The sequence below is a fragment of the Canis lupus genome, chromosome 3 (genome assembly GCF_048164855.1).
Source record: "Canis lupus baileyi chromosome 3, mCanLup2.hap1, whole genome shotgun sequence".
In the NCBI taxonomy this organism is placed as follows: Eukaryota; Metazoa; Chordata; class Mammalia; order Carnivora; family Canidae; genus Canis; species Canis lupus.
The window spans coordinates 60,733,046-60,759,769 of NC_132840.1; the positions used below are offsets into that span (position 1 = coordinate 60,733,046).

The window sequence follows — 26,724 nt, forward strand, 5'->3', positions numbered from 1 at the left end:
AGCCCAGGGCATGGTCCTGAAGACCCAGGATCAAGTCCCACATGGGGCTCCCTGCATGAAGCCTGCTTCTCTGTCTCTCTCTCTCTCTCTCTCTGTCTCTCATGAATAAATAAATTAAAAAAAATAAATCCATTGCATTTCATCAGGGAAATACACATCAAAATCACAGTGAAATACCACCTCACACCTGACAGAATGGCTAAAATCAAAAACACAAGGAACAACAGAGGATGTGGAGAGAGTCTCATGCACTGCTGGGGAGAATGTCAGTTGATGCATCCACTATGGAAGATAGTATGGAGCTTCCTTAAAAATTAAAAATAGAACTGTCCTGTGATCCAGTCATCACACTACCAGGTATTTACCCAAAGGAAATGAAAACACCAATTTGACAAATATACATGCACCCCTATGTTTATTGCAGCATGATTTACAATAGCCAAGATATGCACACAACCCAGTGTTAGATGCATAAATAGAGAAGATCTCTCTGTATACAATGGTACATTATTCAGCCATGAAAAAGGATGGAATTTGTGCTGTTTATAACAACATGGGTGGACCTAGAGGGTATTATGCTAATTTAAGCAAATCAGAGAAAGACATGCCATATGATTTCACTTGTATGTGGAGTCTAACAAATAAAAGAGATAAATAAACAGAAACCAGAAACATACCCCAAAAGTACAGAGAGCAAACAGAGCTACCAGAGGGCAAGGGGTTAAGGGAATGGACAGGGGAGAGGGAGGGGTAGTCCCCCAGCTATGGAGTGAAGAAGTTATAGGAATTAGACGCACAGCATAGGGAAGAGAACCAGTGTCACTGGGACAGAGCCATGTGGGGGCAGACTCAGCACAGCACGATGTACAGACCCGTGGGTTCACTGTGCTATGCTCCTGAAACGAATGTATCATTGACTGTCCTTGAGTCAATAAAGAAGGCAGGCGCAGACCAAGCAGGACAAGCCCTATAGCCACACCAGGGTGTGTACACCACTTCATAGTCAGTAGGACGCCTTGAAGAGCTTGGAACAGGAGTGTGACAAGAGCGACGTGTGGTTTGAGAGACAGGCTGTTGTCTCCGAGCAGATGGATGCCTGGCCCAGGGTGAAGGCTGTTTGTCCCAGTCCTGTGGTTTGTAGAGTAGCAGGTTTTCTCTGTTTTGCTCATGAAGAAACTGACAGGTCAAGTGAGTTATTTTTTATGGCCCCACAATGGCAGCAATACTGTCCACAATAACAGTTAACATTTACTTGTGTTGATTATGTGCCAAGCACTGTGTAAAGTGTTTAAAACCCAAATTACGTAGGCCTTCCAAGAAAGGTTGAAGTAAGGAATCATCTCTATTTTAAACTAAGAAATTTGAAACGTAAAAATTTGTGCACTTGATCAAGACTACATCGTCAGTAGGTAGGTAGTTAACTTCACAGCCAGGCTTGCTTTCCAATCCTGGGCCTGGTTGTGAGCCAACCTAACAGTACAAACCAGCTGCTGCCTGTCTGGGTGAGGCCCATGGCCATCTGAACTGTGAATGCTGTTTATATTTTTAAAATAGTTGAAAATGACCAGAATTAGTATTTCACGATAGGTGAAAATTATATGAAATTCAAATTTCAGTGCCCATAAATAAAATTTTGGGAGGAAAACAGCCTTGCCCATTTATGTAGACATTATCTATGCTTTCAGACAGCACAGCAGAGTGAGATACGTCATAGACCATATGACTCACAAAGCCTAAAATATTATCTGGCCCCTTACAGAAACGTTTGTCACCTCTGTATAAACTTAAACTCTTCAGCTTCTGCTTGAGTGAATGAAGCATTATATTGTTTAAGAAAAAGAAAATTTTGGGCAGCTGTCGATGTTTTTAGTATGTTTTACAGAATTTGGGGGGAAGAACAGTAATGTTTCAATGGTTTTTTACTAGGAAGGAATCATAAAATGAAGTATCACATCAATTTACATAAACCAGTAAAAAAAAATAACTCTCACAGCTACTTCATGGCGGAGGTCTACAATCCTATGATCGACTTGAATAAAATAATGCACTTCAAAACTATTCCCCTTAAGGCAGGTTTTTTTCCCCAGATTATTTCCACAATATTATCCATTTAATCGCCAAGTAGCTTAATTTTAGCAGAAACGTGCCCAGCACTCCAGTCACGCACACAGCATTGCTATGAAGCAGACAGCACCTCCATTTTTTAAAAAGTATTTTAGGTTGCAGAAGACTGACATTTTGTCATTATTTTACAATGTGGCAATAGTTGAAGTCTATGAGCACCAAGTTCCATGGCTTTTACTGGGAACGAGGTAGAGAAGGCTCTACCATTGCTTCGATTATAAATGCAATAACCTTTGCCGATTAAAGATAGAATTAGGAATTCTCCAAAAAAAAAAAAAAGGAATTTTCAAGGGCAATTAAATATAAAATGCATATGAAGCCATTTACTTAGTTTTTCTGTTTACCGGTATTTATGTGTGCTACGATAATGCTGTTTCCATGTACCCTCGTTCACTTGTGGTGCAGATTCTTAGTGGGCCCAGTCCCAGCTCAAGAGTGGTGGTTGAATAATCTAGGTCTGAATTAAGATAACCTTAGGAGACTTTGCCCCAAAAAGTCTAAAGCGTTTCCCAAAAATGTTCTATACGAAACCATTCCATAATGGTTCTCTGAGAAAAACTGTTCAGTGAACAACTTTAATCAACACAGTATGCCCACCCTTGAAAATTCATTACATATTTGAGAATATTGCAGATTCAGAGTATTCCTATGGGTAAGCTCACACAGGGGTCTCCATGCACCTACACCCACTCTTCTCTTAGATCTAGCAGCTTATGTGACACAGTCTGAGAAATACTGGAGGTAGATGAGCCTGAGACAGTACCCTGTTTGATGTGCCACAGGACCTCACCTGGCTTTTGTCCTGTCTTTCCAGTGAAGAATGCTATTTAGGATTGTCCCCATCAGGTTAATGAAGTCCTGAACCGGCCGGGACCCCCTCAGGCCTGGACCTACCCCCCGCAACAGGCACTACACGAACAGTTCACCTTTAGAATCCATTTCATTCTAAGGGAAAACAGGGCTAAAAAGCGATTCCATAAGCCACTCACACAGTCTCTGTGTTACTTTTATATGAAGATATTGTCACTATGTGTTTCAGAAGATATATGTTCAAAGCTCTGTCTTGTATGCACTCTGGTTTAAAGATAATAACTATCCATATATTTTCTATGTGACTTTTTTCTCCTTTAGGCACTTACTATGAAAGCAGTGTTATTAATAAGCATTATGTTATTGAAAAAGATGAAGAAAGTATTTCTCTAAAATATATAAAATGTATAAAAAACATTTTAAAGGTTGCTAAACATTCTTGACTGAACAACATCTTTCAAAATATTCATTGCCAAGGGGCACCTGCGTGGCTCAGTCAGTGAAGCCTCTTCGGCTCAGGTCCTGGGATCTTAGTGTCCTGAGATTGAGTCCTGCACTGGGCTCCCTGCTCAGGGGGGAGTCTGCTTTTCCCTCTCTCCCTCTCCCTCTGCCTGCTGCTCCCCCTGCTCATGCTGGTTCTGTCAAATAAGTAAGTCAAATCTTTAAAAAGAAAAACAAAATACTCATTGCTGGCAAGTTGTTTCCTGTTTTGAGATATTTAATGTTTCTGGAGTTACAGTGCTAAATTGTGTCACTTTTATATATATTAAAGCTCTGATTTCCTAATATCTCCTTTTCTTAAAAACAAAACAAAACAAAAAAAAACAATGTGTTAAAATAAGTTAGTTGGACTTTATGCATAAGCTAATGAGAAAAATAACAAAACAGGGTCACCTGGCTGGCTCGTCAGTAGGGCAGGCAACTCTTAAACCCAGGATGTGGGCTCAAGCCCCATGTTGGGTGTAGGGATTACTTTAAAATGAAAGAAATATAATAAAACCTATTGTACAAATACTTAAAACATAGTCAACCTAAGTAATTTTGTTTTCTGGTATTCTATTCTGTTATTTTCTTTGGTTTGTTGGCTAGGTTTGTTGTCTGCTAGTAGCATCATTCGCCTTCGTACAATGCATTGTCTTGTTTCAAGGACTAGTGCATTGTCTGCTGTTGGCCGTATGTGTACTTCTAAAAAGTTCCTTCCCTGGTGTGGGCAGAAGCATGACATTTCAGTTTTTGGCCTTATTTTTGAACTAAGTTAATTAGACCAGCTTCTGTTTTAATAAAGTTGGATATATGAACACATTAACTGCTTTTAAATTAATCACAATATATAGGTTTTAATTAATATATTTTAATCATGTCAAACTACTACTTTGTTTACATGGTCTCTGACATTATTGTCAGGCTTCCTACAGGGTTTCCTTGTTTTCATCCATCCATGTACTTGTTAATTGCACTATGTTTATGAATAGTGATTAGTAAAATTTTAGTTTCATGCAAATATTTCAGCCCAGCAGCATCTTAAGCTTTGTCTGTTAAGAGATACAGATCAAAGAAGGAATTGTATCATCAGAATTTAATTCTGCTAAAGCAGTGTTCATGGAGCTTCTATCATCACACAGTATCATGGTCATAGTGAGAATGCTGAAGTACTTAGCTCTGCTACTTTGATCATCTAAGAGCAAGTTCATTTCACTTCTTTATAGGTTATAGTGTTTACCACTTGAGAGATTTTGGGAAATGACAAACAAAATTTTAAGCAGCTGTGGGCACAGGTGAAACAGGTGAAGGGAATAGAGTACACTTACCATGATGAGCACTGAGTAATGTGTAGAATTGTTGAATCATTGTACTGTACACCTGAAATTAATATAACACCATGTGCTAAATAAACAAGAAAGTAAACAAAAAATAAAGAGCTTGGCATGATGCCAGAGGGGTGGAGAAGCAGCAGTGCAGCTTTGCTCTTAAAACACTGTAGGTTGGGATCCCTGGGTGGCGCAGCGGTTTGGCGCCTGCCTTTGGCCCAGGGCACAATCCTGGAGACCCGGGATCGAATCCCACATCAGGCTCCCGGTGCATGGAGCCTGCTTCTCCCTCTGCCTGTGTCTCTGCCTCTCTCTCTCTCTCTCTCTCTGTGACTCTCATAAATAAATAAAAATTAAAAAAAAAAAACACTGTAGGTTTTAGTAGCAACATTTGTACCCTAACTTTAAAACAAAAAGCAGGATTGGAGGGATTTGGAAATACATGCAAAAATTCGTAAATTGATAGTGAATATGTGAAATACCAGCTTTGCATTACTGGTAGGTCCTAACTTAAGGAAACAGTTGCTTAACATCACAGTGAAAAGACACAGAACATATTTTCTGCATGGAAAGGAATAAGATCCTAACACCTTTCAGCAGGATGTTTCCATTTCATGTCTGCTGTAGAAGTTGTGACCAGCAAACAAGTATCAGGTGGTGGAGGGAGATAATTTAAGACCTTTCCTGGGATTGCAAACAGGCATTCATAGCTTTAGGTCATTTCAACCCAAGAGATCCATAATGTTTGTCTGCTGTCTGCTGAAGAATTTAGAGGTTAATGCCTGCACGAGGTTATTAACTTGAGGAATGTCTAAGGAGTTAAAGCAATTACAGAAATTTCTGGAACCTCAAGCACTGCCGTTCAAGCAAAATTGGAGAAGAGGAAAGAGATTAGGTGCTGATAACAAGTGGGAATTCTCTTTACTCCCGATCCTGTATTTTTTCTGAGATCCAAGTGAGGATTCATTCTCTTCGCTAATTCTTGTTAGGATAACATATCCCAGAGTAGTATTTTATTTTGATTTTCTAAAATACCCATTTTCCCAAACCTTACAGTCTGTGTATTTGATGAATACATTGTTTCATAAGCTAAATTTTTAGCTTCAAAGATTATTATGCTCTTTATTTGGGTATATACTAAAATGCTTATTAGCCTTTATCATTCTAAGCACAGTAGTGTGTAAAATGTGGTTAAATGAAACGGATGCGTAACTGACTCACTGAATCACCAATACAAAAGAGAAAAATTAGATTCAGGGCAGATGGTCTTTTTATATATTTGGGCAATGATACTCCATAAAGAATGAGTTTTGTTATATGTAAATCAGGTTAGGATTTAGGCATGTTAGGAAGGAATGAGATTTCAAAGAGCTATAACTGATTCAGACCAAGTACCAGGAAAGGCAGGACAGTATTTCCCTGTGTGCATGTACACATGTGTGTGTGTGGGGGGGGATATGTGTGTAAGGTGGGGGGAGATAGGAAAAGATAATCAAAATTTCATATAATGCCCACTTAGTAGATCTTTGTTGTACTTTTTCCATGAAGGAAAAAATATTTCTGTCTGTCCTAGCACCATCCATGACATGTTTCGGATGCTTAAAAGCTGTGGTGGTTTTTTTCTAGTTGGTATGGGAATTAGTAGGGCATTACAACAAAAGTATGTGTATGTAACCCAAAGAGTCAGAGATGTGCGGATAAATAGTATATATCCGAGTTCCTTAATGCATCATCGGATCTGTTCAGCGTTCTAATAGGTGAACAAGTATGTGTTTCTCCCTGTTATAATAGAGAAACTGATGCTCAGACAGTAATCTACTTAAGGTCAGGAGCTCAGAGTGAGAAAATGATTCATTTCCTTAAATGCACTCCTCTTCTGAAAGTAACCATAGAAGAGAGTCTTTAGGGGGCAATGTTCATATGCTAAATCCTTTTTCCAACTGGACTGTCTATGGCTGCTTGGCGACTTGCTAACCAGATTGCCATGGAGTTTCTGAATTTCCATTTATAAAATTCTAGAATGAGTCTAACTTCTCCTGTAAGTCTCATTCCAACTCCAAGAAATGATCCATTAGTTGAATAAAATTATGTAAGTTCAATAAAACATTATCCAAAATGTGAATTGGAAATACTGTGAGCTAGATATTTTTCTTTAGGGAATACATAATTCTAAGCTCCAGTCACAAAGTAATCCTAGAAGGAGAATGATAGATCATTCCTTGCACCCAGATTACAATCCCTGATACCATTTCTCACTAAAAGATCCTCAGAATGACTAGTTTGATTTCTGGACAGGAAATGTACAAGATGAGCTTGTAATATGTCGATATACTAAAAAGCAAGAAAGCTATTTAAGACAACTTGAGACATATAAAAAAAAAAAACCCACAAAGAATAAATACTCAAGAGCCAATATTAAGAGTTCCCCCTGGGCAAAGATCAACAATCTCAGTAGCAATAAGATAATAAATAACTCCATTTGACTGAAGCACACCAAATATGTTTAAATCCACCAAGTCATAACAGTGCTTTTTTAACAAAGAGGAGGTCATTAGTCACCTATATGATATGTGAGGGAGCAAATTTATTTTGAAATCACATAAACGGAAGTTTGAGCCTTCTCTAAATACAATCTAGGGATTGGTAATGGAAGTTTCTCTCTGTAGATCTGTTTCTACCTGGAAATAAAGAGGCATTCATGGCATCAGACTGCCATTCTGTGATCATGAATATGACAGTACTTTCCATGGCTCCTAATGTGTAAAAAGACCACCAAATATCACGTGCCTGTTGATGAAAGCATACCATGTATGCTCTGCGTACCACGTAGAGCATGGTACGCAGAGTTTTTGCCAAAAATTGAATCCGAATCTAAACTTACCTCCAGATCCAGTTCACAAGAATACAAGAAACAGAAGAACATGATGACATGGGAAGGGAGCCAACCACAGCCAGCATGGAGAGAGCTCTTGGGTATGTATTCTTCAGCAAACAACCTGCAAGGAAAACAGGAGGACAAACCTATAAACTTAGGAGAATTCAGAGACATATCAACAAACTGCAGCATGTGGGCTTTATTTGAATTATGATTCTAACAACAAAAAACTTAAAAAGAGGTTGGTAATGGAGAGAAGATGACATTAAGGAATTGCTATTGGAGGAGAATCCAAGATGGCGACATGGGAAGACCCTGAATTACCCTCCTCCACAGACACATGGAGTCAACACCTGTGCACAGAGCAGCTCTTCCTGAGGCACAGGATAAGCTGGGCAGCTCTGCTCAGCAGAGAGCAGAGGGACCATGGAGAGAATAGGAGAAATGAAGCCCAGCCTACTACTGCCACCTGCAACTGAGGGACATCTAAAGGGACACTGAGCACATTCATCCACCCTGGGACACAGAAATAAAAGCCGTGGTTAAGGGCAGCCTGGGTGGCTCAGCGGTTTAGTGCCACCTTCGGCCCAGGGTGTGATCCTGGAGACCCGGGATCGAGTTCCATGTCGGGCTCCCTGCGTGGAGCCTGCTTCTCCCTCTGCCTCTCTCTCTCTCTCTCTCTGCCTCTCTCTCTCTCTCTCTCCCTCTCAAATAAATAAGTAAATAAATAAATAAATAAATAAATAAATAAATAAATAAATAAAATCTTAAAAAAAAAAAAAAGCTATGATTTAAAGGGCAGCTACTGTTTCAAGGTAGGCCTTTGGTTTCTCCCAACAGCAGGGGACCTGGAGAAGTCTCTTGAATGGAGGTGGGGGCTGGCGAGTGCCAGCTTCAGGCCCCTGCCCACACCAGCCCAGATGCCTGGAGACACAGAGAAAAGGCAGGAGTTTCACAAAGAACAGCTGGAATATAAAGGAAACAGCCCTAGAAGAGTTGTTGGAGCATTATCAATCAGAAGGACTGGTGAGCACCTTGTGTACATGTCCTCCCCAACCCTTGCCAGTGTAGATGGGAGCAGGGTGTGGTGGCTGCCTTCAAGAGTCCCAGGATGTAGCAGATAGATGTAGAACATTGCATTCAGAATCCGTTCAGTGCACATTTTATTTCCAAATGGAACAATCTCCAAGATAGAGCACGTCAGGCCACAAAACAAGTCTCAACAGACTGAGCAGTAAAGTCATCCCAAGCATCTTTTCTGATGACAGGGTTATGAAATTAGAAATCAATTACAAGTGGACTGGATAGGGATCCCTGGGTGGCGCAGCGGTTTGGCGCCTGCCTTTGGCCCAGGGCGCGATCCTGGAGACCCGGGATCGAATCCCACATCAGGCTCCCGGTGCATGGAGCCTGCTTCTCCCTCTGCCTATGTCTCTGCCTCTCTCTCTCTGTCTCTCTGTGACTATCATAAATAAATAAAAATTAAAAAAAAAAAAAAAAAAAAAAAAACAAGTGGACTGGATAAAACCAACACGCAGAGGCTGAATAACTTGCTGCTAAGCAACCAGTGGGTCAACAGACAACCAAAGAGGAATTGAAAATACCTAGAGACAAAAGAAAATGAAAATACAGTGTTCCACAGTCTTTGGCATGCTGTAGAAGCAGTTCTCAGAATTTCACGGAGATATAGGCCAATCTTTTAAGAAGAAAGAAAAATTTCAAACAACCTAATCGTAGATCTAAAGGAACTAGAAAAAGCCCAAAGTTAGTAGAAGGAAGAAAATAAAGATGAGAGTAGAAATAAATGACCTAGATACTTGAAAAAAATAAAACAGTAGAAAAGGTCAATGAAACCAAGAGCTGGTTCTTTGAAATGACAAACAAAATTGTGAGTTTTCAGCCAGATTTATCAAGAGAAAAAAAGAGAGGACTCAAATCAGAAAGGAAACAGAAGTAACCTACACCACAGAAATACAAAGGATTGTAAGACATTATTACAAAAAATGATATGTCAAGAAATTGGACAGCCTAGAAGTAGACAATATGAATAGACCAATTACTAGTAATGAAATTGAATTGGCAATCTAAAAACTCCCAACAAAAAGTCCAGTACTAGGTGGTTTCACTGGTGAATTCTACCAAACAATTAAGGAAGAGTTAATACCTATTTTCCTGAAATTATTTCCAAAAGTAGAAGTGGAAGGAAGCTTCCAAATTAGTTCTACAAGGCAAACATTACCCTGGTACCAAAACCAGACAAAGACACTACAAAAAAAGAAAAGAGTACTGCAGGTCAGTATCTCCAATGAACATAGACACAAAAATCCTCAACAAGCAAACCAAATTCAACAGTACCTTAAAGGGGTCACTCCCCACAGTCAAGTGGGATTTAACTCAGGGATTGTACATCAGTCAGTGGGATACATCACATTAACAAAATGAAAGCTATGAACCATAAGATCATCTCAACAGATGCAGAAAAATCATTTAACAAAACTTAAAGATCCATCCATGTTGGAAACATTCAACACATTCAGTGTGTTTACAGGAACATACTTCAACATAATAAAGGTCACCTAACATCATACTCAGTGGACAAGAAAGTCCACTCTTGCCACACTTATGCATTGGAAGTCCTAGCCACAGCAATCAGACAAGAAACAAAAGGCACCCAAAATTGGTAAACTATTGGCAGATGACTTGATACTATATGTAGAAAATCCTAAAATTCTATCAAAAAACTATTAGAAGTAATAAATGGGTTCAGTCAAGTTTCAGGATACAAAATTAATATATAGAGAGTTGTTGCATTTCTGTGGACTAATAACAAAGTAACAGAAGAAAACAATCCCATCTACAACTGCATCAAAATGAATAAACTAGGAAGAAACTTACCCAAGGAGGTGAAATGAGTAATTTGAAAACTCTAAAGCACTGATGAAAGAAATTAAAGATAACACAAATGTAAAAATATACCATGCTTCCAGATTGAAAGCATTGATATCGTTAAGAGGTCCATACAAACCAAAACAATGTGCAGATTCAACACAATTATTTTCAAAATACCCCTAATATTTTCCCACAGAACTTAAAATTGGGCAGAGGATGTGAATAGACATTTCTCCAAAGAAAACATACAGATGGCCAACAGACACATGAAAAGATGCTCAACATTACTAATTGGGGAAATCCAAATCAAAAGCATAATGAGATATGACCTCACACCTGTCAGTCAGAATTGCTGGAACCAAAGCCACAGATAATAAGTGTTGGCAAGGATGTGGAGAAAAAGGAACCCTCGTGTACTGTTGGTGGGAATGCAGCCACTGTGGAGAGTATTATGGAGTTTCCTCAAGAAATTAAAAATGGAAATACTATATCCAGTAATTCCATTACTGGGTATTTACCCAAAGAAAATGACAACAGTAATTAGAAAAGATATGTTTATTGCAACATTACTTACAATAGCCAAGATATGTAAGCAACCTAGGTGTCAGTTGATAGATGAGTGGATAAAAAAGATGAGTCACACATACACACAGACGTATATACAATGGAATATTCTACAGCTGTAAGGAAGGATGAGATCTCGCCATTTACAACTACATGATGGACCTCAAGTGTATTAAGATAAGTCAGACAAGAAAGACAAATACCATATGATTGACTTATATGTGGAATCTAAAAAACAAATGAAACACATAAAAAATCCCTACTGTGAATACAGAGAACAAATTGATGGTTGCCAGCAGGTAGGTGAGCAGGGAAATGGGTGAAATAGATAAATGGGGATTAAGAGGCACAGAATTCCAGTTATAAAAGAGGTCATGGCAATGTAAAACATAGGGAATATGGCCAATAATATGTAATAATTAATATTGTATGGTGATAATAACTACAGTTATCATAGTGAGCATTGAGTAACATGGAGAATTGTCAAATCACTGTATGATGCATCTGAAACTAATATAACATTGTGTGTCAACTATACTTAAAAATTTTTTTAGTTTAATTTGGAAAAAAAATGTTTTGGAAATGTAGAACAACTACTACTGAAAATCCTATGTAATGGCAAACAATGCTTACGGAAATTGTAAAGCCCTGTTCATGAACAAGGATAGTTGAATTGGAGAAGTAAAACTTATATCTTACTTCTACATGGCACTAAAATTAATCTTCAAAATTGCTTAATCAAGGAAAGCTGTAGGTAAAATTTTAACGCACGTAATTTATGTTTGTTATACTTTGATGAGATGACCCAATTATAGAATCACCCACGACTCCAGAAACAGCAGAGAGATCTGTTCATGATACAGAGGCAAAGCACTGCCTCCTCTTACTCATTTGTTAGACGTCTTTTCTGCTCCTTGTGGCTCTGGATTTTCAGTATTTAGCTCTAGCTTGCAGAAGCTGAAAGGGGGAAGAAAAATCAGAAAGGTGAAGAGCCAGTGTCTCCTCCCCTGTGCCTGTGGAAAGTAGATAGCCCTGCATCAGGGAGCTAGTTTTGATAAAGGGGGCAGTGGGGGATTGAGAATATTCACAAAAGTGTCAGTCTTAGCTTTTAAATGTGAAAAATCCTGGATCCCTGGATGGCTTGGTGGTTTGGTGCCTGCCTTTGGCCAGGGCGTGGTCCTGGAGTCCCGGGATTGGGTCCCACATCAGGCTCCCTGCGTGGAGCCTGCTTCTCCTCTGCCTGTGTCTCTGCCTCTGTGTGTGTGTGTGTGTCTCATGAATAAATAAAAATCTTTAAAAAAAATTTTTTTAAATGTGAAAATGGGCATTAGTTTGTATAATCCTGTTCAGGTTGGTATTTAATAAACATATTAAGGCAAATATTTCATAGAGATTATTTGTGTTCTCTAAAATATACTCTTCAATGTCTAAAAAGGGAATTATTAATATTTATTGGCATTTATTGGTATCATGATTCTATTTTTCTATTTTATTTAAAGAAAATATTTACAGATGAAGTGTGATGTGTAGGACTTTCTTCAAAATGCCCCCTGTGTGAGGCTCAGGGACTGTGAATGATGCACAGCTTGCTGGGAGTCCATTCTGTTCATGGGATTGATTATGCTGGTCCTTACAATATTTCATAATAAAATATGAAGTCTTATTATTTGGGAGAGCTTTGTGTCTTTGGCTATCTACTGATCTACTTCAAAGTAGTATATTACCATATTTTAAAACAAAATTGTTTTTCTCCAGGGTGCATATGGTCCCTATTCTCCTGACGAGTGCATATCTCTGCCCGTGTACACGAGCGCCGAGAGGGATCGTGTGGTAGCCAACATCGACGTCCCGTGTGGGGGCAACCAAGACCAGTGGATTCAGTGTGGAGCCGCTCTGTTTCTAAAAAACCAGTAGAGTCTAATTATAATAAAAACTGTTTTAGCAAAAAGAGAAATCTACTTCACCTTTAAATAAATATGTGGTCAGTCAGCATTTAAAATGTTAGTTCAAAAAGTTATCACATAGTTACTGTGTTACTGGTCTCACTGGTTTTTTTTTAAATGGGGCAGGATAGCCCCATGCAGCTTTTAAAGTACTAACTTCATGGGGTTAATGTTAAAAGGATATATTCCCTTTATAACATAAATATAAATATTTCTGTGAGGCAGGTCATGTTTCCAGTGGCTCAAAAAATTAATGTAGGCAAGAGGCTGAAAATGGTGTATTTAAGGAATCCATAAGTAATATTTTGGCTATTTTTTGTATCATAATTTTGTTTGTATTAAGAAAATATAAGACCATTAATTTTTTCAGTCATCTATGGGTTTAGATATGTGTTCCTTTTTAAACACTTAAAAATATTTTTTATTTTAGTTAAAATATACAGCATCTTAAAGCAATCCAAAAGAAATGGGGTAACAGCACAGAAACCAGGACAAGAATTTTACCAATGGAATAATTAAACGAGAGGTTATCATTTCTCATGTAGATGACATTTTACCATCTGTTTCTATGAAACAGTAAAATTCTACGATGGCTGGACACTTAAATAAATGTATTTTATGTTGTAATTTTAGAGTTTCTGAGCAATTGGAATTGGATTCAGAAATCTGAACTATTTTAAATTCTGTTACCATTTGTATCAGTCCCATCAGGAGACAAAAAAAAAAAAAAACAAAGCAGCCCAGTGATCTGAACAGGGAAGTTGAATGTACAGATTAAACTGTGATAAGAGAGTGACTGTCAAAGGTAAGAGAGCTCCCCTGGATGCACCCAGGCTCAGGGCAGTGCCGGGCACAGCCCACAAGGAGGGGGCCTTCTGAGCCTGGGGCTCAGACCTCCCTGGAGGAAGAAGTCCAAGGAGCCTCTGTGGCTGTGCCCACCCCGAGGCAGCAGTGGCCTCCTCAGGCAGGCGGGCCACAGCCATGGCAGGTGCTCAGGTTCTGGCCCCGTGGGTGGCAGCCGAGCGCTCTGCCCTCCGTTCTTACCTTCCACCAACGCTGTGGTGCCCGGAAACCCCAGAAGGCCTGTCCCACCGAGGGAGCTGACCGTCGGGGAAATGCTGCAGGGCGTCCATGTGGTACCGCCGAGCAGGGAGAGGGGCTAGTGTTCGGTGAGTACTGTTTAGTTTCATGTGGGCAGTAAATCTTTATTAAATGTTACCTATGCCCTGAAGGCACAAGGGTGCCTGACGTCCATCCTCGTCTTCATGGTCACCTTCCATGCTGTATCCTATTTCCCGTTACTGGCCCTGGCACAGAGTCGGTGCCTTGCCCACATTTGTGGAAGGAATCGTGTTCTGACAGGAGGCGGATGTAAAGTACCACACAAGGTGCTGAGTCGTAGCCACAGAGGCAGAAGTGATGAGCTGTTGTCTAGTGAAAGGGACAGAGCAGGAGATAGAGCTAAGCTCTGAAGAATGAATGTCAACCAACAGAGCAGAAGAGGGCATTTCAGCCCATGGAAGCCGCAGTGGCAAACCCTCAGGAGTGCAAGGTCACCCCGCATTTCAGGAATGGTGGCTGGTGCAGTGGAAGAGTCTGTGGGCAGGATGGGAGCACAGGGGCAGAAAATCAGCCTGCAGAGCCCAACTGAATTATCAGGGCTCCAAATACCCCATTAGAGTGCAGACTTCTCTATAAGCAACTGGAAAATATCTAAAGATGTAATGTGTGGCATAATTCCTAAAGTAATTTTTAAAACTTAAATATTAAGTCTATTATATGGGTTTAAAGTCTTATTATTTAAATACTCTTGTTATTATGAGTAGCTTGTACCCTAAAGTTTATAAAATGCTGTCATATAGCTTATTTCTTAATTTTCTAAACTCAAAGCAGACACTGTTCCCATCTCACAGATGAGCTAGAGGCCTGGAAGTTATGCCACTTCTAAAGAATATTTAGACATCTGGTATTTTTTTTATGGGTTAAGGAAGGCCAAGTAGGAGCAAACAGAACCAAAAATTTCAGTACCTTATCGCACAGAAGGGGATTCCTTGCTCATGTCACAGAGCAGCTCTTGGATCTTCTGGGTCAGCTTCCTCCACTAATGAGGTATTCGGGTGTGGACCTGAGGACAGTCCTGCCAGCGACCCCCAGCCAACCAGCAAGGGGAGCATGGGAGGACCCTCGGCAGGCTGCTGCAGGCCGTGTCCCGGAAGGCCACACACCACTTATGCTCACATTCCAGTGCAGAGAAGCTCATCCTGGGGCTGCACCTGGTCTCTCGGGGGCTGGGTGCTCAGAGGAGGGAAGCGTGGGAAGCTGGCCCACCCTCCCCCGCCAGGAGGGCCCCACACCCCCCAACCCCCTCTATGGGTTCAGCCCATGAAGAGCTTGAGCCCCTTATGAAAATGCCTTCAGTATGGCATTTGACAGGGAATCACCTAAAAATAATCAAGCAGCAGAGGTCTCTAAATGATCTCCTGACTGCAGACCTTGTGTATCATAATAGGGACATGGAGCAAAACAGCATAAGCCACAGCGGCCGGACCCCAGGTGCAGACATGAGTGATGCACCACAGCTGCTCTGGAGGGACCGGAATGGTTGCCCAGTATTGATAGGGCTGTACCAGTTTTCCTCTTGGTTATTTTTAATTTGGGATAAAATACATAAAAAAATATACATAGAAAAAGTTCTATACAACAAAGAGCTACTTGGCACATTAGCCAAGGGCAGGGAACTGGCTGTGTGCATGGTTCCATCAAAGATCATCAACAAGCTAACCTTTTCTCTTGTTTCTTATCCATTATAACATACTTCCAAACACATTTATTTGGTCTTCCAAAGTGAACAAATAATAGCATTCTGGAGTGTTTTGGGTTTTTTTTTTTTTAATTTCTTTGGGAATCTACAGCAATGTGAATAATTTCAGGACCAGTTGGAGGCCTTCACATCCCTAGCAGATGTCTCCCCTCCCTAGAGGCATCTGCTGACCTGTGTGGTGTACACAGGTCCTGGTTTTAATACGGTGTCAAGATATATAACCAAAACAGCATAGGGGAAGTGGGGGGTTTTTGTTTTGTTTTTTGGGTGGGTGGAACTCCGAGGAAACAACCTAAAAATTCAAAGGTAAATTTTTATTTGAGATTATTTTGAGATTTCCATCAGTAGGAGCAGCAAACTATTGTCAATTGCCAGGGCTACAGGTGTTGCAGTGACCCAGAACAATATCAAACAGCTATGTGTTTGGTAGGTTCAAGACTGTGATTTTCAAAATAAATACCTTAGCAAACCAGGAATAGAAGAGAACTTCTTTTCGTGAATCATGGGTATCTTTGAAAAACCCATAACTATCATTTTTTAAAGAAGATTATTTGAGAAGGAGTGCGCACCAGGGAGGGACAGAAGGAGAGAGAGAATCCCCAACAGATCTCCACACCCCGCCTAGGCAGAGCCCCACCCGGGGCTCAATCCCAGGATCTCATGACCTGAGCCCAAATCAAGAGTCGATGCTTAACTGAAGACCCCACCTAGGCCCCCACGAAGATCATTCTTAAGGGGAAAGAAGCATCCCCTGTAAGATGAGGAAGGGGACCAGGCTTACCACTTCTGCCCCACGCCATTCAGAGACCCACGGCTCGAGCAGCAGTGTTGAGGCGATGGAAGCCGTTCAGGAAGACGACAGTGGCTCACGCTCAGCTGCCCTGTCAGCCCTTTGCTTGTCTCAGTTGTGCATCTATAAACACACACACCCCAAAATAAAAGTGCAAAGATTGGACACTGAGCTTGTGATAAATGTTTGTAGCCAAGTCTCATCTGGAGGCTTGAGCTCCTACTGAGACTCCCGGCTATGGTACCTGCCGCAGCGCAGCCCCGGGGACTCATGTGGATGAATGAGTCCCGCAGCAGCCGACTTGTCCATCTTCTGCATCTCGGTGTGGGGGATGCCATTCTGCCCCGTGTCCTTGGGAACATGAGCACAAAGGAGTTGGTGGGCAGCCGTGGAGCGCGCGAGATGCAGGAAGGTGGGCCCGCTGACCCCGGGCATGCGTGCTTGTGCACAGGGGACTCGGGGTCCAGAGCTGCACCTTCTGCTCAGTTCTGCCACTGGCTTATGTGGGGCATCAGGACACGTTTGTTCAGTCAGTGTCACATCTGCTTCCAGACACCCTGATCCCCAGCTGTCTCTCCATGTTATTTTAGATTATTCCCCAGAGTCGAACCCGTCCTCAGAGAGGGGGTGTTTTTCATCATTACAGATGAGCGAAGATGACCCAATGACCATGGTTCTTAAGGGAATCTCGCAGACTGGTTCCCAGCGTATCTGAGCAAGGGAAGCATCCCTGCCCCTGTGATCACTGTGGAGAAGACCACGACTTTACTTGTAGCACTTGGATCAAAACCCTTTGGTGATGAAACAGATGGTAGAGACTGGTTGGTTGGATTTTTATTTTATTTTTACTTTTTAGTCATACCTTCCTAAATGCCTCAATGACCCCCACAGAGTTGAGGTTCTCTGACATTTCCGTCAGGAGGAGGAGTAATTATCAAAGTTTCACACAAGAGAGGACTTTTGTGCCGGGTGCCCAGGAGTCCAGGTTGTAAGGAGTAGAGGTACACCTGCTGGGGTCCGAGAGCACAAAGCAGGTCCCTCCGTTAGGACATTTGGAGCCTTCCCAGGTGGCAGGACTGAACACGCCTCACCGAAAACGTGAACATATACAAAGGGTTAGGTCATTGGTTGAAGGACAAGAAAAATAAACCCAAGCGAAGGGGCGGGGGAGGTGAGCCCACAAGAATACAGGCGTGTGCCCACCCTGATACCTCCACACATGCAGACGTGCTGACCAGCGTTTTGCTTTTACAGAATGGAAGAACAGGTATCAACCAAAGTTTATGCTAAGCCATTATCAATTCTGAGGATCGGGTACCTAAATTGTATTCCCCTCTTCCAATTCCTGAGAACCATTGCAAAAGGGATTAAGTCGATGGAAAAAGGAAATAAGGTAAAAGAGATAAGAAGGTGGAATTTGTTAGAATTCAACACAATAGATAGATGATCTTTCATTTGCCCCCATTTCTAGAGGTGGCTGAGTTCCTGACTAGCAAAATAAGGATAAGGAATAAAAGTCTGTGTTTTATGCAAAGATCCCAACCTAATCAGATATTATACTTAGGCTATTGTCTGATCCAGATTTTTCTCTGGTTTCTTTATCAATGTAATTGATTGTGGAAGTTGGCTTTATTTCTATTAGAAACAGATGGCTATGAAAATAGGGATTTATGGGATCAGAACTGGCTGTGCCTTGGCTGGAATGTTCCTGACAATGCTGCCAACTGCTCTGTGATTTTCAAGTCCCTTCCTCACCTATAACGCAGGGTGTCCGTGGGCTCGAGACTTCTCCTCCTCTCCCGGTCTCCTTCTCCCCATTACCAGAATAACTCAGCATTTAACTGGGTTTGCGGATACTCAGGACACTCAGGACACTGCAACCCCTCACTTCTTTTGTATTCAGGTAGAACCGTGCAACTTACTCCTGGCCCAAGGACGTACAGGTCCCGTGTAGTAGCTCCTGGGCCCTCCTCGCAGGACACGGCCCATGTGTCCTTACATCTCCCCCACCCAGACTGGGTCGCTGCGGGGTTTGCAGCTGCACTTGGGTCCTTGAACTCTGGACTTCTCTATCCAAGAGAGATTCAGCACCCCTGAGGGATGATGTTCTGTCTCCGAGTTCAGACAAAACACGTGTTTTTATTTTTATTTATTTATTTAAAGATTTTATTTATTTATTCATGAGAGACACAGAGAGGCAGAGACATAGGCAGAGGGAGAAGCAGGCTCCCTGCAGGGAGTCTGATGTGGGACTCGATCCCAGGACCCCAGGATCATGACCTGAGCTGAAGGCAAACACTCAACCACTGAGCCACCCAGGTGTTACTGGTGCAAGGTGTTCAAGCCAAAGAACAGGCTGCTTTGTGCTTATATAGGCAGACAGTAGAGGGTTACGTGTCAGAGGGTTACCTGTCACAGTGAAGTAACAGGCTCTGCTGCTAATCGTGGTCACTCTGAGAGTCCAGCGCCTGATTTCTGCATGCCCAGCTACATTGCCAGGTCTCAGAAGTACTTGGGGTCTGTAGATGCTTTTTCTTTCTTTTAAGTGCAGATCAGTCAATTCAAAGGCCTTTTGGTTATAAAAAGAACACACATTTGTGTATTTAAGGAGTCCTCCTATTTCAGGTGGTCATCATCATTAGTTCATGTAGCTTAAGATACCCAGTTCAAATGTCTTTAGAGTTCTGTTGAAAATACGTGAAGCTGTCAAAGCTAAAGAAATGAAAACCCCAACCAAGTTCAAGAGTTGAATTGCAGATTTTTGTGAGTAAAGTAGGTAATGTATACAAGTTACATTCATGATCACGGATTTCTTGTTTAAAAGTTAAATTTTGAAGCTTGCAATATAGTGACAATAAAAGAGAGCTCAGTAAGACAGCCAGAACAGTGAGGAACTCTCTCTAGGCCCACAGGCTCAGCCTTCAAGAGCTGCTGTCCATCTGCCACGTGCCCAGGGAGCTAGTGGATGGGAAGCGACGAGCTGTAGCCGGGGCAGACACAGGCCCCCACACCCTGTCTTCACATTACCCCTCTTATCCCGCACCTGAAAACTCACTTTCACCTTCTTTTCCCCTTGGGTTTCCTTTCCTGTGTGAAGCCAGGCTATACATGGGTCCCTGGGATTACGTGGCCCAAGGGAAAGCCGAGGCACAGGAAAGAACGGGAGGGGCTGGTCCTCTTGTCTGAGGAGCCAGCAAGTCCCGTGCCTACAAGCTTGGAAGACGGGCCATGTGGTCACACATGGCAGAAGCAAAGGGACCCTACAGGAGGCTGAGCAGAACGGCTCCTTAAGGAGAGATTTGTCCAAGACTGGATGCTAAGAGCCTCAAGAATTCATTTTCAAGGTCACACCGTCCATGATAACAAAGGAAGGGGCACGTAGGCATAATGTGTTATCATTTGCCAAGTGATTTTACAGCCACCCTGCAAGGACCGCAGGCGGGGGGTTGGAGCGAGCGTGATGGGAACATGCGGGAGGTTGAGCAGCTTGTCCATCCAGACTAAGGACCCAGAAGCTCTGCCTGTAAACAGCCCATAACACCTCTCACCCTGCCTGGCTCGGCTCACTCCTACCCCCGCAGAGCAGGTGCAGTCGCCCCTGCCAGGAGCCTCCCTCCCTGCAACCCATGGACCTGGGGGCTCTGGAAAGAAGAGATGCAGGTCCACCCACGGGGAACTCAGGACAGAAGAGGCACAACACGCCATCTCCCGCGGGGTCTCTAAGCTGGTCTCATAAGGGTGCCCACGTACACACTACGGGGAGGCCATCTGGGTGGTTAACCTGCTCTCAAAGCACTTACCCCCCTCCGTCTGCCACCAGCCCCCAGCCTCTCTCACTCCAGCTTCACTGCCAGAGGTCTGTCTGCTGAGGAGGGTGACGAGGACCAGTGGGACAGTACCGGGTGGGCGGCTGGCGAGATGAACTACAGGCAAGCCCTGGTTTAACGTTAACTTCCCCGAAGTCAGTAACTGTCCTATGGGCAAGAGGACATTCCTTTTCTTGGGAAATACGCATGGAGTTATTTAGGCGTAAAGAGCCACCACGTACAATTCCCTTTCAGATGTTCAGGAAGAAGGAACAGGGACATGAGCTAGAGAGAGCAAGTGGGGCGAGATAGCAATAGTACCTGAATCAGGACCAGGGTGCTCTTCACTATATTTTTGCGACTTTTCTATAAGTTTAAAATTATTTCCAAAGATAAAATTTAAGAACCTAACTCCACCACACCATGTGTATCCTCTACTTTGTCCCCAATTCCCGTGGCTGTCACCCCACACCCTGCTCCAGGGAGCGTGCAGTTCTGACTTTACAGACAAAACTGTGGGAGCCACTTATGGTGACTGAGGTCGTTACATTCTGGACAAGAGCTTTACAAAATACAGCAAAATGCTGAAGCGGAAATGAAATAGATAAATACACACAATCTTTAAAAAGAGAACATGTTTACAAAATGTAGGTTTCAGATCTAAAGCGTGGACATGATTTTCTTCCATCAGTAGCACCTGAGCAGCCTGACTCAGAAAGACTTTGCAGTTATAGAGTCTGGAAATTCAATACCGTTGAAGCAACAATAAAAATAATACTTTAAAAGTTTCAACTTTTTGTCTCCAGAGGAAAGAATCACTGCCTCCTTCAAAATTCAGTAAGAAATTTATTTCAGCCTCAGCAGAAATGGAAACAATGTCTGTAAGATCAAATTAAAAAAAAAATATTATCGGGGGTGGGGGCTGCAAAAAAAAATCTTACTGCTTAATACAATTTTCTCAGCTGGAATGTCAGCTTTCCTGGGTTTTGCTCCGGGGACAACTCTGCTGGGGTTGAAAGCACAGTAATATGACTGCATTTTTAAATCTCCAATGTAGCTTAGAATAGTCCTTATTTCACTAAGCAACGTTCAAAATAGTTTTTTGGTTCTTATTTTACAAATAACTTTCTCTAAATGTCAGAGAATTCTTTATTTTTTTCACCACTGAACCATTTATGTGTCCTAAGAGTGAAGTTTAAATCTTTTCAAGTGGAAAACGATGAGCACAGACAAGGATCATCTGGAAACTAAGAGAGGAAAGAAAGATGGGTAACTTAGAGAAAATCAAAGTGAGACAACTGGCCCAGGCCACGTGGAGACCACTGGCTCTTGAGGACGAGGACGGAGACAGACACCCCAGTCTGCCCGCGACCAAGATGCCAAGAGGAAGTGGGACTGGCCCACACGAGGAGGAAAGGCTGTGGTGCCTCCGAGCGGGTGCAAGTCCGCCACGTGGATTCAGCTGGGCCAGCGTGGGCATGGGAGCCCCGCGGTGGGGACGGGCAGCCGCAGCACAGCACCCACACGGGGGGAGGCAGGAGGGTCCTGAGCAGCCCCCCCCTTCTGAGGGGCCTCTGGTCATCCCTGAGTCTCCTGTGTCCTCCTGCGAGTCTGAAGTCACCGCAGGACGTCAGGTACCTGGTTGCGACGTGCTTCCCCACAGCCTGAGAGGAGACCGCGAGGAAGGGACGTTCCGGGCCGCAGCATAGGTGAATGCTTGTGCAGTGGCTCGGCCTCCACAGACAAGCACACGTGAGTGGGTGACGTGTTCCAGAAGGACCAGAGATCCGAGAAGGAAGGAGGTGACCTGATGTATACGGCAATGGTAACAGTGAGTCAGAAGAAGGAACACACAGATTTGGAAAGTATGAGAAGAATCAACAAACACCAGTGACTGTGTGGCTGGTCTTGTGGGAAGCTCAGGTGTCCACCTTGGGTGATGGGAGCCACTTCTGTGTGACAGCAGAGAGGACGGGCCCACACAAGCGTGTAGTGATTGTGCATGGCTTTGGAGGCTGCAGGAGGCTTGGGTAAGAGGAGCCAAAGAAAGACCCATAAATACAGAGAACAGGGTGATTGGCGGGGAGGGGGAGACCACAGGGTCCATGACACTGTGATGCGCTGTGTGGGGACAGGTGGCAGCTACACTGTGGGGGGCACGACAGCATGTGTCCTGACCTGTCCAGTCACTACTGGACCCCTAGAGCTAATGTCACCTTGTGTGTCAGCTGTACCCAGAAAAGAGAAAAGGACAGAGTGAGAAGCTGCGGAGGAAAAGCCAGGGCAAGGAGCCTGTTTGCCCCAGGTGCCTGCAGGCTCACAGGAGCCCAGGGGCCTGCGCAGGGGATGAGCCTGGCCCAGCCCAGGCCGTCCACGCCGCTGGGAGCGATGCCAGGCAATCTCATGCCTGATGAACTCTTCGGGTTATCTTCCTGAGCATCGTGATGGTGGAGGTCCTCGGGATCCACGCAGAAGTGGCGGTCAAGAAGGAAGGGGGGACCATTTTCAAATTCCATAGAAAAGTTGAAGATACTCAACAGTGAAAAACTGCCTAATGGATTTTGCCCCAAGGACACTGCTGGAGGCCTTAGTGAGGGTGACTTCTGTGAAACAGGAAGGAGACTCTCGGTTGCTTTCTAGATCATAACCCCCCTTTTCCCCAAGAAAAAAAAAGTGCAGGTAAAAATTTGATACTTAAAAATGTAAGCTTTTGTGCTACTTTTTAGAAAATTCATGATTTCTCAGGCATTGCTGTGTGACACTTCTCCCCTGGGAAACATCAAGCCCATTTCTTCTGGCTATTTAGACATATTAAGGTAAATTGAAAAATAATGATGTTTGCACACCTTTTCCCCCCCTTCCTTTCCCAGGAGCCTCGGTGGGCGGGCTGGATGGCAGCCCCTGCCCCCGGCCCACCTGCATCGCTGCATCTGTGCCCAGAACTGATGTGACAGGTCTGAGCACCGCAACAGGTGACCCTTCCACTCACCCTGCTCCACGTGTTCCCAACCAAAGGACACAACCCCTCGAGGGGACAACCCTTCTCAAATAAGAGGTTATTAAGGGAAAATATATCCGCAGACTGATTTTATGAGAGACGATCTGGGCTATTTTTATGATGTCCTGGGATGAATCACGCTATCTTCTGCCCCTGAGCTTCTGTGATGTGACTTTGCTGCCCCCCTGCCCTCACCCCCCAGGAGCTGGCCTGGCCCTATGACTCGCTTGAAGAGAGAAGCAGCACAAGTCATGTCCTGCATCTTGGGAGGCTAAGCCTTTCCAGAACATGCAGCTTTCTTCTCTACTCTTGGGGTCACCACTGCCTTGTGAGCAAGCCCGGCCGGTTTCCCTTCTCTGCGAAGAACAAGAGAACTCACAGGCACAGCCTCAGCTATTTCAGGGGAGCTGACTGAATCCTGCTCCGGCTTCACTGCTGACTAAGGAAACCTCCCCAGGTGACCTGGGCCTGGGCCCCGGCCAAGCCCCAGGATCTGGAGACCTCCGTATTGGTGTTAAGACACTAACTTTAAGGATGGTTTCTCACACAAACATGAGAAACTGGTGAAGGATTTCACCTGGATGGTTGCAGGGAGAAGAGCCTGAGACAAGCTTTGCTCCTACTTTGGAGGGGCACAGGGATGCGGGGCAGGGATGAGGGGTGCAGGGATGCAGGGCAGGGGCAAAAGGTGCAGGGATGTGGGGCAGGGGTGAGGGGAGGGGTGAGGGGGGCAGGGATGCGGGGCACGGATGAGGGATGCAGGGCAGGGGTGAGGGGTAAAGGGATGAGAAGCAGGGGTGAGGGGTGTAGAGATGAGGGCAGGAGTGAGGGGCAGGGATGAGGGGCACAGGGATGTGGGGATGCGAGGCAGGGGTGAGGGGCAGGGATGAGGGGCACAGAGATGTGGGCAGGGGTGAGGGGCAGGGATGAGGCAGGGCAAGAGGCTCCACCCTCCCAACCTAAGCACCAGCCAAAGGCCCCCCCTGCCAACATCACATGGGGCATTGCCCTTCCGCCGTGTGACTTTCGGGGGACCCCCATGTCCTACCACAGAACTGTAGGGAGTCGTTGCCCGGGGGGCACTGATGTTGAAAGAGCAGAGAATGCGACAATGACCACTGGGTACACGGCTGCTTTCAGGCTGGAGGTTTGGGGTGATGGGGACGCACATTTGTGAATCTAGGGAAACCCACTCAACTGCTGTAAATGCATGAATCTTGTGGTTTGCAGATGATCAGTGAAAGTCACTCCTGACCCAAACAGGGCGCTGCGGTTGCAGAAGAGCTTCCACAGGCTGCGCCCAGGGGACTGAGGGGACTGAGTGTAGCACTCTCACATTAATGGAATTCAGATTTTTTTTTCCAGTATCTTTTTTTTTTTTTTTTTTTGCTATTAACAACTGTTCCAATAAGTATCACTGTAGGTGTATACTCATATTGCTCTGTGAGGTAACTACACCTACAATTGTTGTGCCAAATTGCCTGCACCTATTTAATTTTAATAGGTGCTGCCAGGTTAACTTATGAAAAGAAGCAGCAGTTGGTCCATATCTTAGACCCTCAGCAGCACAGGGTGGAATCAGTCATTTCTAACTCTGGCAAATATGGAGGGAATGGCAATGACTCATTATTGCCTTAATTTGCAAGAGATTATTAGTGAGATTAAACACATTTTCTAATATTTATTAGGTGTTTGCATTTTCTCTTCTGTACATTTTCTAACATGTTGCCAGGTTTTACTAGACTTTGCATCATTATACTAATCTGAAGGGCTTCCTTTTATTTTTTTAAGATTTTATTTATTCATGAGAGACATGCAGAGAGAAGCAAAGACACAGGCAGAGGGAGAAGCAGCCTCCATGCAGGGAGCCTGATTGGGACTCGATCCGCAGACCGCAGGATCACACCCTGGGCCTAAGGGAGATGCTCAACCACTGAACCAGCCGGGTGCCTGCAGAAGGGCTTCATGATGTAGTCGTGCTATTAACCCTTTGCCTGCTCCATATTTTCCAAATATTTTTTCTTTGTTCTTTTGTTTACTCTTTGAGCATAATCAATATTTATTGTTGGAGAGGCGGGGAAAGATAGCGGAAGAGTAGGGTCCCCAAGTCACCTGTCCCCACCAACTTACCTAGATAACCTTCAAATCATCCTGAAAACTACAAATTCGGTCTGAGATTTAAAGAGAGAACAGCTGGAATGCTACAGTGAGAAGAGATCATGCTTCTATCAAGGTAGGAAGACGGGAAAAAATGAACAAACAAACAAACAAAAGGCCTCAAAGGGGGAGGGGCCCCGCGAGGAGCCGGGCTGAGGCCGGGGCGAGTGTCCCCAGGACAGGAGAGCCCAGGCCCGGAGAAGCAGGAGCTGCACCAATCTTCCCCGACGGAAAGGCGCTCGCAGGGAGCTCGGGCAGGATCCCAGGAGGGCGGGGATGCCCTCAGGCTCCCAGGGGCACTAAGAGAGGACCTGCGCCCCGGGAGAGTGCACCACACCCCGGGGCCAAGCTCGGGAAAGGGCTGCAGCGCGTGGCAGTTGGGGCCCTGGAGCAGCTCGGGGGGCTCAGGCCCCGGAGCCCAGGGCGCCGGGGGACACAGCCTAAGATCCGGCGCTCCCCTCAGGACAGACGGAGGCCAGGAGGACACAGGGCAGTGAGGACGCTCCTGCCGCGGGTGGGCCGGGGCTGTGCAGACCTGTGCCTCCCGCCCCCGGAGCATCGAGGCCCCTGAGGACTGGGAGCTGCAGTAGTTACTGCTGGAGCTGACTCCAGGGCTGGAGAGCTGGCAGGGCCACTGTTGTTGTTCCTCCTGGTGTCGCCTTGTGCCTGGGACTGAGCAGGGCTGCCAGGGAGCAGGACCCTCACAGGATAAACAGCTCTCACTGAGCCGTGCACCAGGCATGGGGCTGAGCAGCTCCCCTAGGTGCACACACCTGAGAATCAGCACAGAGACCCCTCCCCTCCGGAGACCAGCTGGAAGGACAGGGGAAGAGCAAGTTCTTGACCCAGCAGTGCTGGAAAGCTCCAGGGGAAGTCGAGGGACTTACACTATATAGAATCAAAGGATACCCCTCCTTGTTAGTTGTTTTCCGTTTGTTCCCCCAAGCCCCTTTTTTTCCTTCCTTTTTCCAGTACAACTTGTTTTTAACCATTCTGCACTAAGCAAAATGACTAGAAGGAAGAACTGACCACAAAAGAAAGAATCAGAAACAGTCCTCTCTCCCACAGAGTTACAGAATTTGGATTACAATTCGATGTCAGAAAGCCAATTCAGAAGCACAAATATAAAGCTACTGGTG

The 26,724-nt window shown here is 44.2% G+C and overlaps 1 protein-coding gene across 7 annotated transcripts in view; it reads left to right on the plus strand.

The window, feature by feature from the left end:
• Nucleotides 1–13,640, plus strand: part of DYNC2H1 (dynein cytoplasmic 2 heavy chain 1) — a 341,068-nt gene extending 327,428 nt beyond the window's left edge. For 3 of the 7 annotated variants that reach the window (XM_072821765.1, XM_072821770.1, XM_072821766.1), the window contains 2 exons: nt 8,458–8,643; nt 12,826–13,640. In XM_072821765.1, the coding sequence (XP_072677866.1) occupies nt 8,458–8,643; nt 12,826–12,984 (345 nt within the window). In that variant the 3' untranslated portion in view covers nt 12,985–13,640. Of the gene's footprint in view, nt 1–146; nt 289–7,629; nt 7,716–8,457; nt 8,644–12,825 lie in introns of those variants that run through there. The other 4 variants (XM_072821768.1, XM_072821769.1, XM_072821767.1 and 1 more) reach the window with 3 other exon arrangements.
• Nucleotides 13,641–26,724: the final 13,084 nt, after the last annotated feature.